Source organism: Ranitomeya variabilis, chromosome 5 (assembly GCF_051348905.1).
Source record: "Ranitomeya variabilis isolate aRanVar5 chromosome 5, aRanVar5.hap1, whole genome shotgun sequence".
Lineage (NCBI taxonomy): Eukaryota > Metazoa > Chordata > Amphibia > Anura > Dendrobatidae > Ranitomeya > Ranitomeya variabilis.
The window spans coordinates 60,842,396-60,856,172 of record NC_135236.1 but is presented as its reverse complement, the minus strand read 5'-3'; the positions used below and the strand labels follow the sequence as shown (position 1 = coordinate 60,856,172).

The window sequence follows — 13,777 nt, the reverse complement described above, 5'->3', positions numbered from 1 at the left end:
AACTGTTTCTGGTTGAAATGCTCCCCACTGGACATGAAACAGGTTATCACTTGGGCAACATAAGTTCATTTTGCCAACATAATGCAATGCAGACATGGAGAAGGACTTAGGCACATTCTGAAAAGTCATCATCGTATCAGAACTTTGGACCACTGGAGGTGATAATCTACTGGAGCAATGCAGCCCCTGATATATGTGACTCAAGTATTGCAAATGTATGATGTCCAGGATAGGAACTTAGTATAGACTGTTCCCACTAAAGGGTTTGTTCCATGTTCTGATTTCAGTGATGCACCAATCTCCTGCCTTTTTACTTCCTATTTGCCAGGTGGCGGTGAACGTCTGATGATTGACAGTTCGGAACAACTGTTGGTGCTGCAGGCCTGAACTGTGTGCTTTCCGATGCGGCAAACAGTGGCAGATTTTCCCCTGCAGCATCGGGAATTGAAGTTGGCTAGATCCAACAATCCATCAGCTTCAGGACAGCATTTGCATGCTCTACAGCAGAGAACATGTAAGTAATGTGCCACTACCTATGAGACCTGACAGACTGCATGGGTGGCCAGTAACCTAGGAAGCAAGCAGTAAACTCTAGAATTGAACATCCAGGTAGTCTGGAAAATAGAGACAATTTTTAATAAGCGGTAAATTGCAAAGTTGCTTGTTTTTCGCAACCACTTTGCAATTTTCCACATTCATCAAAACTTTTCATAAATCAATAGTAGAAGTGAATGTAAGAAACTTTATAATATCAGAAAACCTTATTCATTTTTCACTTTTGAGCAACATCTTACCCTCTCCCCTGCATTCTAAACTTACTATCCACTCTCAAAAACAGATTGAAACCTACTTGGTCAAAGAAAGAAAAAATACAAGTGGAGTGGCTGGCTAGGATGGGGAGGAGGTGTGAGGAACAGAGTGGCACACAGGCAGGAATGCACACACACAAATGGAGCAGCAGCTTCCTAGAAAATGATGTAGCTTCTCCCAGAACTGGATTCACAGGTACACTGCTTAGTCCTGATGAATAATGTCTTCCATGTTGCTGCTGCTTCTGTTTGTGTTCTATATTGGAAAATAAAAACGGGAATCAACCAATTTCTGTGCACTGGGTATGGGAGAAATCAAGCAACTAATCTCTACCCACTAATTCAGAGAGAGATAAAAATTAGAGATAAAGTCTGCAGTTTAGGATCTGGTAAAAAATGCATGACAAAAGTTATATAATGGCCAAAGATGGTGTTATTTTTCATGTAGACACACAACGGCCTTTTTTTAAAAGTTATCTGAAATGACAGGATTGATTTAAGAAGATGAGACAGTTCCTTGTACCGATGGGTCAGGAGTTTTGGAACTTGAAGCCACATATCAATGGAAAAATAAGATACTCAAACTGACATTTGGAAAAATTGGGTTGAGAAAGCAATGCCCTAACCAAATGACACTTGGAATTTCGAGCACAAACTTCTTCCGACATCTGGCTCACACCTTGAAGGGGTTGACAACCAGTGATTTAGGGAGGACTATGCAAAAGTCGATATAAAAACTAGTGCTATCTTGCTAGTGCCTTGTATCTGTCAGCCACCTAATAGCTCTCGATTCTTAGGTGTATCTTAATTACAATAGCGGGTATATTCCTAATTAAAACACGTCAACGTTTCCCGGGATGTGGTCTCCATTATCTGAATGTTGCTTGCTCTCCTGAACTGTTTACTAGTCTGGATCATTACTGGACAGGATTGTGGCTGCAGATCTGTCCCTGTCTTTATGCTCCGTCCTAACCTCTTTCTACGAGAGCGGTGATTGCGGTTTAGTACGATATCATATTCATGACATCACAATTGACCTCCATTGCATTGGGCGTGCTGTCATTTGCCTCATATCTAATTAATAGATCACCATGGCACACACTTTTCTTGACCTTCTTTTTGCAGTTATCGAGCTCTTCTTTATCGCCTGCTATGGTTTTTACAACCTCGACACGAACTGCATTTTCGGCCAGATTCACCATCTGGTTTATGAAAAAAAAATAACCCAAAGCCGATGGTGTATGGGTTAATGAGTGGGGACGCCCTCCCTTCTATCACCTCCTATAAGAGTGGAGACAAGGCTAGCAGCCAAGGTTATTTATAGACCTGGCTGTGCGGGGCAGCGGATAATGCCTAGCGGCTTTCTCTCAGACAGACGCTATTGAGCAGACTTCTAGGGCTTCCCGGTTTGCTTTGTGCTACCGTTAAGAACCTCGGGAACAGCTGATAAACTAAAGCTAAAGGTAGGATGACTGCGAGGGTGGCTGCATTAGCAGTTCTCTGTAAGAGTCTTACCTTCCAAACCACCATACTTTACATTTCAAAATGCAAATTCTCCTAAGGAGAGCCCCTGAGTGAAGACAATTTCCCCTTTTTATAAGTACGCTCTCATCTTTGACGAGTAGTTGGCTTAATTTCGTGGGAGGCGGATCAACGTAGTAAGTCGTAATAAAATAATACACATCCATAGCTGCAACCCAGTCTAAATGATGTTGGAGTTGGAGGTGTTCAGCAGTGGATTCCCTTCATATACACAGCTGAGCACTCATTTATTTGGGGTGCTCAACGGTTATTGAAGGACACCTTAAGTTGCAGGAAATAAAAAATCCCCCCCACCACATGTTCCAGCTTTATACCCATGACATCACCTATCCCAGGAGAAGAGGACCTCCCCTATCCCAACACATATAAATAGGAATGGCATGACCATAGGATTTAACCTTACCACTTCTTTGTTAGACTTATGATGCCTGTAAGAAAATGAGACTCAGCCCATGAAAAAGGGAAAAAGTATCACCCTTAGGCAAGCCAAGTGGAGTTCAACCTGTAACCTAACAAGAGGAAGGCAAGAAACCAATGAGGCAGAAGCTAATTGTCCCATCATATTCCTTCCTGACTCCACATACAGCAACCAGACTAGTTCCCTGAATCAACATCCCATCACAGAATTTAGAACCCATAACCTGTAATACTATACTTTTCAAGAAAGGAATCCAGGCCTTCAAACTTTTTTAGTGACTTGACAAATACAACATGCTGTGTCAGAGATTTCCAAGTCTCACTGTTTCCACTGTAAAGAATCACAGTCTCACTGCTCTTGCTGTAAAGAATCCTTAGTCTCACTTGATCTTTTAGGTCTTTTGGTCTTAAAGTATAGAAATGCTGTTTGTAATGATGACTAGACTGTCCTTCCTCTAGATGTAGCAATAAGGATCACTGGTTCTATGTTGATATATCCTTCCTCTGTTGTAATCATATGCAGTAATATAATAAAGGAAAATGTGACATCATACATAGTAGAGGCAGACATTTTGTTGGCAAAGCTAGAATTTACCCTTTCTAGTCATGGGGATCAAACTAAGACTATATCACAAGAGATGAAACATGCCTCATGTCTCCGAGTCCTCTCTGCAGTGACCCAACTGGTAGAAAAACTCTATTGTCACCCATTTACGTTGTCTTCTCAAGCATCCGAGGCAGCAGAAATACAAGAACCCAATTCTTAGAGAGCGATGGGATGTTGTAGGAATTGAATAATTCATTTTAGAAACGGTCAGCAATTAATTTCCCATTCACTGTAAATCAATCATATTTCATATTCGAGGAGGTGACACAACAATTTCTCGGTCAATTTTGATTTTCCCATTATCTTCTTAATTATTTTAAATGTCCACATATTTCTTCCCAATATCAGTAAAAACATCATAAACTGGGTTAAACTATGATTTTTTTCTATTTAATATTTAGAAAATTGATCCCCTTTACAGGGACATATCAGGTCCTCTCTATAATTGCCAGAGCTATGGATCCATCACCTCTTGAGTGAGATAGGCACCATGTAAAACTTTGATTTAAATAAAGCTGCTGCCCTTTCCCTAACATATGATCATAAGGCACCTGTTACACGCACTCCCCTCTCCTCCCGCTAGCGACAGGCGCTGTAATGTAAAGATCATTTCCGTTACAGAACTACCCCAGGGAGACCCGAGATCTGAACATCATCTGTCCAAACTGGGCAACCCCTCTAATCCTTCGCCTCTTTTTCTAATTAACATTCTAGCCCCGTCTCAATAAGTCATTCATTATTCTGGACCCTTCTTAAAATGGGAATTTTTTTTCTAGCATCAAAGCTTAAGTTTAATCATCACCCTCAGTAAAACTGACCTACTAACTAAAAGTAAATCCCACCACGTTCTTCGGCATTGAATCGCTGCACTCGGTCAGTCTCTGTCATGTTTCATAGGAGATAAACACCGAGTATAGAAGAAAATAGGAGGATCCGCTACAGCGACCATCACACGGGCTCAGGAGGACTCAGTTGGAAGAGTTACTGGCTATGGTGGAAGGATGGGGATCGTCATCTTCATAGTAATTAGTATAAGTACAATATAGAAGGAGAATTAACTGATGAGACAAGGAATATAGTATCTATCTACAGCTGTTACCCTATATTTCCAATTATCTCTGTCATAATCCAGCTAAGTCATCTATGGATTTATGCTTTATTAATTACGTATCCATGTATTTTTATGCATAATTTCATTTATATTAGCACCTATTTATCTATTATCCATCTATTATCTATCTATCTATCTATCTATCAATTCTCTATAATAATAATAATAATAATAATAATCTTTATTTTCATATAGCGCTAACATATTCCACAGCGCTTTACAGTTTTTTGCACATATTATCATCACTGTCCCCGATGGGGCTCACAATCTAAATTCCCTATCAGTATCTGTCTATTATCTATCTATCATCTATCTATTATCTATCATCTATTATCTATCTATTATCTATCATCTATTATCTATCTATCCATTTATTATCTATCTGTGTCAGTATTGTCTCTTGTTTCTTGCCTACTTCTCTATAACTTTACATGTAGTATGTATACATTCATTTTATATACCATTTCATTATATATTCTCTATTTTCTATCTATCTATACATTCATCTATCTATCTATTCATCCATCCTTCCATTCATCATCCATCTATACATCCATCCATCTTTACATCCATGCATCATCTATCCATCCTTCTATCCTTCTCTCCATCCACCTATACATCAATGTACATATCCTTCTATCATCTATCTTTACCTCCATCTGTCCATCCTTATATCTATCTATATCTATCTACTATCTATCATCTTTCTATCTATATCCATCTATCCATCTATCTACCTTATTAGCAATTAGAAACTCTCTGAGGTTCTTTTCTCCTTTTGAATCCCTCTTCAGGATATTTTTTTTTTTAGCTTTCTTCTATGTCACAAGTTTTTCCTTAGGTATCTTCCTGTAGAGAAGCTGAAGTGTCAGCTCCTGAGATCAGGACTGACACCTCCTGTCTCATATTGTATATACACCTTCGTTTCACAGCATAAACCATACACATGTATATCACAGAATCAAGCGTGAAAAACATAACTTTTAATCCTCAGCATAAGCCAATGTGACACATGTACCTATATACACTTATCTATGTTTTCTACTTTTACTATTTGTTATATATATTTCATATAAAGCTGTAGTGTAGGTGACTTTGCCTCTTTTCCGTCTGACTTGCAGGGATGATGCCTCTAGGATTGAGTCTCGGTAACTCAGTAGGTTTCCGTTGGTCCTTTAGAAACAACCGATGATAACACAGAGTGATAAAACCATTAATATTCCAGCTCTGCTGCACTGACAAACTCCGCTATTATATAGCTATATACGACAGCCGAAATCCTCCAGTAAGAAAGACACATAGAGCTACTATGGCTTAATGACCTTTCGTTAAAACCTGATGGCCAACCACAGAATTATTACACACCGCCGTATACCGGAAAGTACTAAATGTGATGGGATAGCATGCAGGGGATGTACATATTTTATATAATAACATTCACATAGACCGGCTAACACACAGCACTGGATCTCCTGCCATCCCCAAAGCTTACAGGTGTGACGCTAGTGCTTTCCCAACTTTCACATCGCACTATCAATATTAATAGAAGCCGCCGGGGTCAACTTACTATTTTTTCCGAAGTGCCAGGTCTGGTGCCATTGAGACCCACGAGTGATGGTAACGTCTGTGACATCCAGTTGGTGACCATTGCCATAGTGCTGAGCACGGCCCCGATTTTTAGTAAGGGGACCGTCATTGTGCCACCAAAAACACCATGCTCATGGGGTTGGCATCCTGACTGCCACCCCCTCTCCGGTCTTCAGGTGGGAGTCCCTGTATGGTTGTGTGTGGAAATCTCAGGAAATGCCCCTAAGGGAGGGGGTGAAGATTGGCTGCAGTGCAGCTCCTGCCTGTGTCAGACCTGGGCACAGAGTGAAAGGAGGATGATAGAGAGAGAGATCTGCTCCCTCCTTCTCGCTGCCTCCCTGCTCTGCTTCTCCCTCCACCCTCCCTCCCCGTGTCCCTGCCTGAGACGCCAGAGGAGTGGGAAGACTCAGCCAGACGGGCATCTATCTATCTATCTATCTATCAACATATTCCGTTATTCTTTTCATTAAATCACAAAAAAAGTCCATCAAAAAGAGCTTACAATCGAAATGGACAGTAGGATTCACATGACGGATACATAGTGCTAATTTTGCCTACGTATCTATCTTACGAGTATCTATCTACACTATTTGTAGTGAGGAAAGTATATGCCCCCTCCATATTCGATCAACAGGAGCTTTTCTGACTTCCCATTCTTTATCCTTAGACATTAACATGGAGTCGGTCCCTCTGCAGATATAAAATCTCCCGCTCTTCTGAGATGGATTTCTCCCAAATTTTGTAGGCGCCTGTGGGAATTTTTCCCTGTTCATCCAGAAGAACATTTATGAGGTCAGACACTGAGGCCGGGCTCACGATCTCCAGTCTGGATCGTCCCAAAGATGTTGGTTGGGTTTGAGGTACAGTCATATTGTTTCCCCAACCATGTCTTTATGGACCATGTGCACTGGGCAGATTCATGGGGAACAGAAAACTGTTCTCACAAGCATGGAAGCTACAATTGTACACAATGTCTTTTGCTGAGGAATTAAGATTTTCCTCCAATGGAACTAAGGGTCCAAGGCTGACCCCAGAAAAACAAGCCCATTTCCACCAAACCATACAGTGGGCACAATACAGACAGATGGGTAACGTTCTCCTGACATTCACCAAACCCAGACTCGTCCATCACACACCAGATAGAAAAGTGTGATCCACACTAGATGCAGCTGCTTGGTCATGAAGCTCCCGGCGGGGGCGCAGTGTTTGTACTGATGTTAAAGGGAAAGCTAAAATTATGATCTTATTCAGCGCATGTGCTCCATTCCATAAATGATTATACAACCCTCTGACTGAATTAGATTAGATAGATCGATCTACCCAGAATTGTAGATAAATTCAAGTTTCCAAAATTTTTATTTACTAAATCAATTTTAATTTTTGCCACAGGGATTAGATATCCCCATAAACTGTGAGTAATTTAATTGAAAAATAGAAGGAACCGCAGCAACTAAGCCATGAAGTGGAGACCATGTAATGTTACAGAGTGGGGTCACTGAGTGCTGAGGAGCAGAGGGCAGAAAAGTCACCAACGCTCTGCTGACTCCATAACTGCAGAGTCCAGACGTCCTCCGTTATTAAAAGGAACTTGTCACCAGTTTTGTCATTTAACAGCTAAATTTATGATCTCATTCATGTGCTCCATTCCATAAATGATTATATAACCCTCTGACTCCCCCTTTATATCCTTCAAAAACCTTTTTAAGTTCTCCCGCGCTGTATGGAAATCGGGTTGGTCCAGTCCGGTTTGATGGGAGTGGTTTCGGGCCTCTAGAAATTATGATAGTATCGTTTTAAGTGAAGAAGGTTTACAAAATGTGGCAAAATCTCCTTATGTGATATTGATCTCTCTTGATCCTAGGACGTTCTCATGATCTCAGTCCTCCTCCCCATCACTCTTATAGAAGGTCTGATTCTTGATCGGATCATCATGTTAGACCTCGGAGATGTGTGGATATCTTGGTGCTCTACTGTATCTCTTAGACAGACAAGAACTTATCCTGGGACTGTAATTAGATTTTCCCATAAGCAATGTAAAAGGTTTATTACATGATTGATTATTTTTCATCTAGATCTCCATTCAGTCTTGTCATTAACTTGCGACATTTATTTTTATTCATTTTTATTTTATTTTTAATTTTGCAGAATTATCATTTTCTGAATTCCAAATAAAACAATTTTCTGTCAATATTCTGTCAGAAAAGCAACCAACCATAAGCTGATCATAAGCTTTCCTGGTGCTAAGATCACCGATCAATGATGATCGCTAAAACACAGTAAAAAGTGTTGTATTTCCCTGCAGCGCCACCACAAGAGATATAAAGAACTGCGCTACACAGAAAGACAGCAATGGGTTGACTATGTAATATGCAAATCAAGAAGGTACACACGGCACTCAAGGTTCGTTAGTGGTGCACAAGTCAGGTGTCCAGCCCATCAATAAGTAATAACAAAATACTTGGCACTCAGAGGTTTTTTTGCAGAAGAAAGTTGAACATTTCATTTTATTTGTGCATCCAGTTCAAAGATTGTTCAAAACATTTTCGGTCTAATCACAAGACCTTCATCAGAATAATCTTAAACACAACTGGAATGAATGAGCACAGTCTAAGGGCCAGCAGGCCTACGTATAGAGAGATGCACGTCAAGGATCCTGGAGAGTGTAAGAGTGCTGAGGCGCAGAGGAAAGGCGAGGAATCGCACTATGAACTGGCGCTTATGTTACCAGGTCCGTGGCGCTGAGCTGTAGAGAAGCCGGTGTTCCCGGAGAGCGAAATGTTCCCCGAAATGTTCAACTTTCTTCTGCAAAAAAATCTCTGAGTGCCAAGTATTTTGTTATTACTTATGTAATATGCAAACTCGCCAGGTGCTCCAAGGGGATAGATTTTTTTTTGTAGCCACTACCTCCACTAGATAACATTGGATGGTGCTGATCAGTGATCAAAATTAAAGGGGCTTGGACATAAACTGCTCTAATCAAAAGTGCAGGTGCTCACTCTCCCTGGGTCTAGAGCTAGCTCTTTGCCACTGCTCGGGTCCTGGTGTTTTATCTGCAGCTGCTGTATGTCATGCCAACAGTGAACATCACCACTGAAGCCAATCACTGGGCTTAGCGGTTGTGCTGGTGTATACGTCAGGAGCTGCTGAACTCAGAAATTGGCCACAGAGGCGACTGCAGCCAAAACACCGAGACCTGACCAGCAGCGAGGAGGGTGAGTACTTGCTCTTTGTCATATTTTTGGTATGTTAGCGAGTTTTGGGGTTGAAACCATCTATGGATGGCAGAGAGATCCTGACCTAATGAGGCAATTTGTTTAACAGAGTGCACACTTTCTGGATCCATGATGATGAGTTGGGGTCCACAACTTTCATATGTCATCGACAGATGTAGGAGCCTCATACATGACAGTAGAATACAATTGTTCCTACTGGGACCCATCAGACACCACGGTCCAAGTGTGACTACAACACCTAATGTCATGTTCAGTTCTGCTATTTCTATCCAATGGTATCACTAGTAGTAAACGTACTAAAAGGAGTCTGTCAGCAGCAAGTGACTGTTGAAACCAAGCACTGGAGAGTTTAGTGAACCTCCAACTGGCTTGCTTTTCATTTATCTTTACCCTTTCCACGCTGATAAGTGGAAAACAAGTAGGTGCGAAGGTCCACTAAACTGTTATGTGGCATCAGGGGCGCACTGAGAGCCTGTGCTTGGTTTCAATAGTCATATTGTGTTGACAAACTCTCTTTAAAATGAATCTGTCAGGAGGAATTCACCTCTAAATTATTTACATGTGCATGTAGCTCTCTCAAAGACAAGTCCATCAATATCTTTACAACGCCAGTCCGTCCCTCCGTTGCTGAGATATTAGCGTTTGAATTGATATACAAATGGGACTGAAGGAATATTGTAGATCTGAAGCCTTTGTCACTCCAGCTCTATTCCTCACCCAACATCACCTCCTCCAGCTTGATTGACTGTCTCTGTGATAAGTGACATCGTGAAAAGGAGACGTCAGTAAAGCAGGAGGAGGAGGCACTGGGTGGGGAATAGAGCTGGAGTGACAGAGGCTTCAGATCTACCATAGTCTTTCAGCCTCATTTGCATATCAACTCCAATGCTGATTTATCAGTAATAGGGGAACGGACTTGTCTTTGAAAGAGCTACATGTGCATATAAATAGTTTGGGTGGTGAAATCCTGCTCACCGATTCCCTGTAAATTATATATTAGTCTGCAAATTGCCTCTTCTGAGAAAAAGAGAACTTAAACTCTATAGCACCACCTGTTGGAAGTAGCGATTCTACAAGTCACAATCAACCCGTTAACGAGTCGTGCAATATGACTTAGGATAAAAGCTATCTCAATTCGCAGACATGATGTTTCGGGCTGTTGGCCCTCGTCAGTGCGAAGCATGAGAACTGATTTGGCTAGGTGAGAGGCTATGGATTGGGGTCTAAGGGGTAATGTTTCCCATTATGGAGAGTGACATACCAGCTGGCTTGTCAAGGTAAGGAGGCTTATTCGCCATGCAATGCTCCTCTGGGAAATTAAATATGCAAATTGCCTCTTCTGAGAAAAAGCCAAATCAGTTCTCATGCTTCTCACTGACGAGGGCCAACAGCCCGAAACACCGTGTCTGCGAATTGAGATACTGATTTGGCTTTTATCCTAAGTCATATTGCACTACTCGTTAAAGGGTTGATTGTGACTTGTAGGATCGCTACTTCCAACAGGTGGCGCTATAGAGTTTAAGGCTAGTTTCACACATCAGTTTTTTGTGTTCAGGCTAAATCCGGCCAATTTGTAAAAAACCGGATCCGGCGCAAATTGTGAAAAACTGGTGCGCCGGATCCGTTATTTAGGTGTATCCATCCTTCTTTAATGCGCATGGATTTTGACTTCCTGGTTCGGGAGGAGAGAGAGAGAGAGAGAGAGACTATAATGGAAAATCTGAATGATTTGTATGGAAAATGCTTTGAAAACTGGATATATTGTTTCACACCTCCGTTTCACGTGTTTTGGGCCGATTCCGTCACTGTGCGTTTTTTTCCGCCGGACAAAAAAACTTTGCAGTGAACGTTTTCTCCGTCCACTGGAAACGACTATTTGGATGGATCCGGAAAAAAACGGATGAAACATCTGGCCACCAGGCACAATCCGGTGCTAATACAACTCTATGGGGAAAAACGGATCCGGCGTAAAAAAAAAATGGTTCTGTTTTTTCCAAAAATTGCTGGATTGTGCCTGAAACAGCCTGATGTGTGAAAGTAGCCTTAGTCCTCTTTTTCTCAGAAGAGGTAATTTGCATATTTATTTTCCCAGAGGAGCATTGCACGGCGAATGAGCCTCCTTACCTTGACAACCCAGCTGGTATGTCACTCTCCATAAGGAGAAATGTTACCCCTTAGACCCCAGTCCAGAGCCTCTCACCTAGCCAAATCAGTTCTCATGCTTCGCACTGACGAGGGCCAACAGCCCGAAACACCGTGTCTGCGAATTGAGATACCGATTTGGCTTTTATCGTAAGTTATGTTGCCCGACTCGTTAAAGGACTGATTGTGACTTGTAGGATCGCTACTTCCAACAGGTGGCGCTATAGAGTTAAGTCCTCTTTTTCTCAGAAGAGGCAATTTGCATATTTAATTTCCCAGAGGAGCACTGCACGGTGAATAAGCCTCCTTACCTTGACAAGCCAGAGCTGGTATGTCACTCTCCATAAGGAGAAACGTTACCACTTAGACCCCTTTATTAGTCTGGGCAGTGAATGATATATCAATAAGGATGATGTTAATATACGCTAATGGCATTGATATTGATTGATTGCTGTGTGGTCAGTTGTGATATTAATCAATCAATAGTAATGATATTAACATGTTTTAAGTTCTATTGAAAAACAACAGTTGGTAAAATGGAAGAATATAAATCATTCAACAATTCCAAAGGGGCAAACGATATAATAAATATATAAGGACATATTCATACATTGCATATGTGCTACAGACATTTGGAAGGTTTTTTTTTTGCAGCATGTACATAGATTTCTACACTCAATCTTCCAATATGATTGTGCCCTAAGCCCCAAAATGGCTATAAATTCTCAAGGGCGTGAAATTTGCCCCCAAATAATAGACCAGCCTGAAGCAAATCCAAAATGAGTAGTTTGGCCATAACAAAAATCCAAATAGGCGCCACCATGGTGCCACACAAAATAAAAGGTCCTAGGGTTTAATTCCCCATTTATGGCCTTGGACTATTTCACTATCCCTATATTCTAACAATAAATATCCTTTGTAGAAAACTGTCCTGTAAGTTCTTGCTACCCAGTAGGATGGGACCAGATGGAGCAGGCAACGGAATAGCCTGCTTCCATAATGTTTTGTCATGACTTTTTCTCTTTCTTCAACATATCCCAAGGTGAGCATTGCTAGATGGCCAGATATGATGACAAATTTACCTTCACAAATCTTTCGGGAGATGTTAGATGTTACATGTGTCTCCATGTAGCTTCTTAGTGGATGTTATGTGATTTTCAGGCTGTTGAGGGATTGGCATACATGTTGTAATATTGTATGGAATTTTGTATCATTGGAAATTGGTGCCCATAATGAAATACGCAGAAAAAGTTGTCCACAACTGTATGTACTTCCTGGACCCTTCATTGGATTTTTTTTTTATATTTAAATTGAGCACCTCCTCTAATTGCCAAAGCACCACTGATTTTTTCTGTGCCCATGCATTCCAAAGTTATGTCCCCTGTTATAAATTATGCAAATTTTACCTTCAACTAACTGGGCGTATACCACAGAACTTTTCTGTGGGCGTGGCAGTGTTTTCATTGGCCAGTGTCATACAGGAGAAAAAGCAAACCACAACAAAGAAGTTCTAGGCTCCACGCTTAGTTGGTCGATGGCAAAATTTGCACCAGTAATACTGGAGAAAGGCATAACTTTGGAACAGGGGCTCATAAGAAAAAGAAAAACTGTTCTAGGGTCAGTGGCGCTGCGGCAATTGGAGGAGAAACTGTTTAAATTAAAAAATTCAGTGAAAAGTCCTCTTCAAGATCCTTATCAGATCAGATTGATTAAAAAATAATCAAATTGAAGATCACCTTAACTATTCTTCCACAGCTCCCATTCTGACATTTACCTAGTCCCTACTTCCAGTTGCAGTCTCAAAATGCCAAAAATGTCCACTGAGTCAGTCAATGGCTGCAGCGGCAGCTCTCCTCAGAAATTGACTGACTGAACGGACACATCTTGCCATTTCCTCTGTGTCTAGGCAGGATCAGAAAGTAGATACCAACATAGGAGATTGGATGTGTCCAAGCGGGGTCAGAATGATCAGTGAGGATAAATATTGCTTCTCTAAAAAAAAAACAGTCTGTGCCCTTTATAAAATATTTTTATTCTCAAATAAAAATGGAAATATAACTTTGGACTGGAGAGTAGAGCATGAGCGAAATGAGTGAAATTTTGACTTGTGACGAAATTGACAAAAAAATTCAGATTCACCAGAATTTAAATTTTTTGCAATTCAATAAGCATGAAATGAATACTCACCTGGCCTTCCCGTGTATTCTTGGTCCGGTCACCAGTGTTGTCTTTACTGGGTCATCTTTGGCATCTTCCAGTGCCCGTCATCTCTAGCGTATCTTTCACTGATTAGACCATGACATTGTACGACATACAAAGATGATGCTGA

The 13,777-nt window shown here is 41.1% G+C and overlaps 1 protein-coding gene across 2 annotated transcripts in view; it reads right to left on the bottom strand.

Moving 5' to 3' along the window:
- OLFM2 (olfactomedin 2) overlaps window positions 1–13,777 on the bottom strand; it is a 445,169-nt gene that overhangs the window by 234,584 nt on the left and 196,808 nt on the right. The window contains exon 1 of one of the 2 annotated variants that reach the window (XM_077262087.1): window positions 6,054–6,360. The exons of the other annotated variant lie outside the window; for it this stretch is intronic. Within the exon in view, the coding sequence (XP_077118202.1) occupies window positions 6,054–6,182 (129 nt within the window). The 5' untranslated portion in view covers window positions 6,183–6,360. Of the gene's footprint in view, window positions 1–6,053; window positions 6,361–13,777 lie in introns of those variants that run through there. 2 annotated transcript variants of the gene reach the window in all.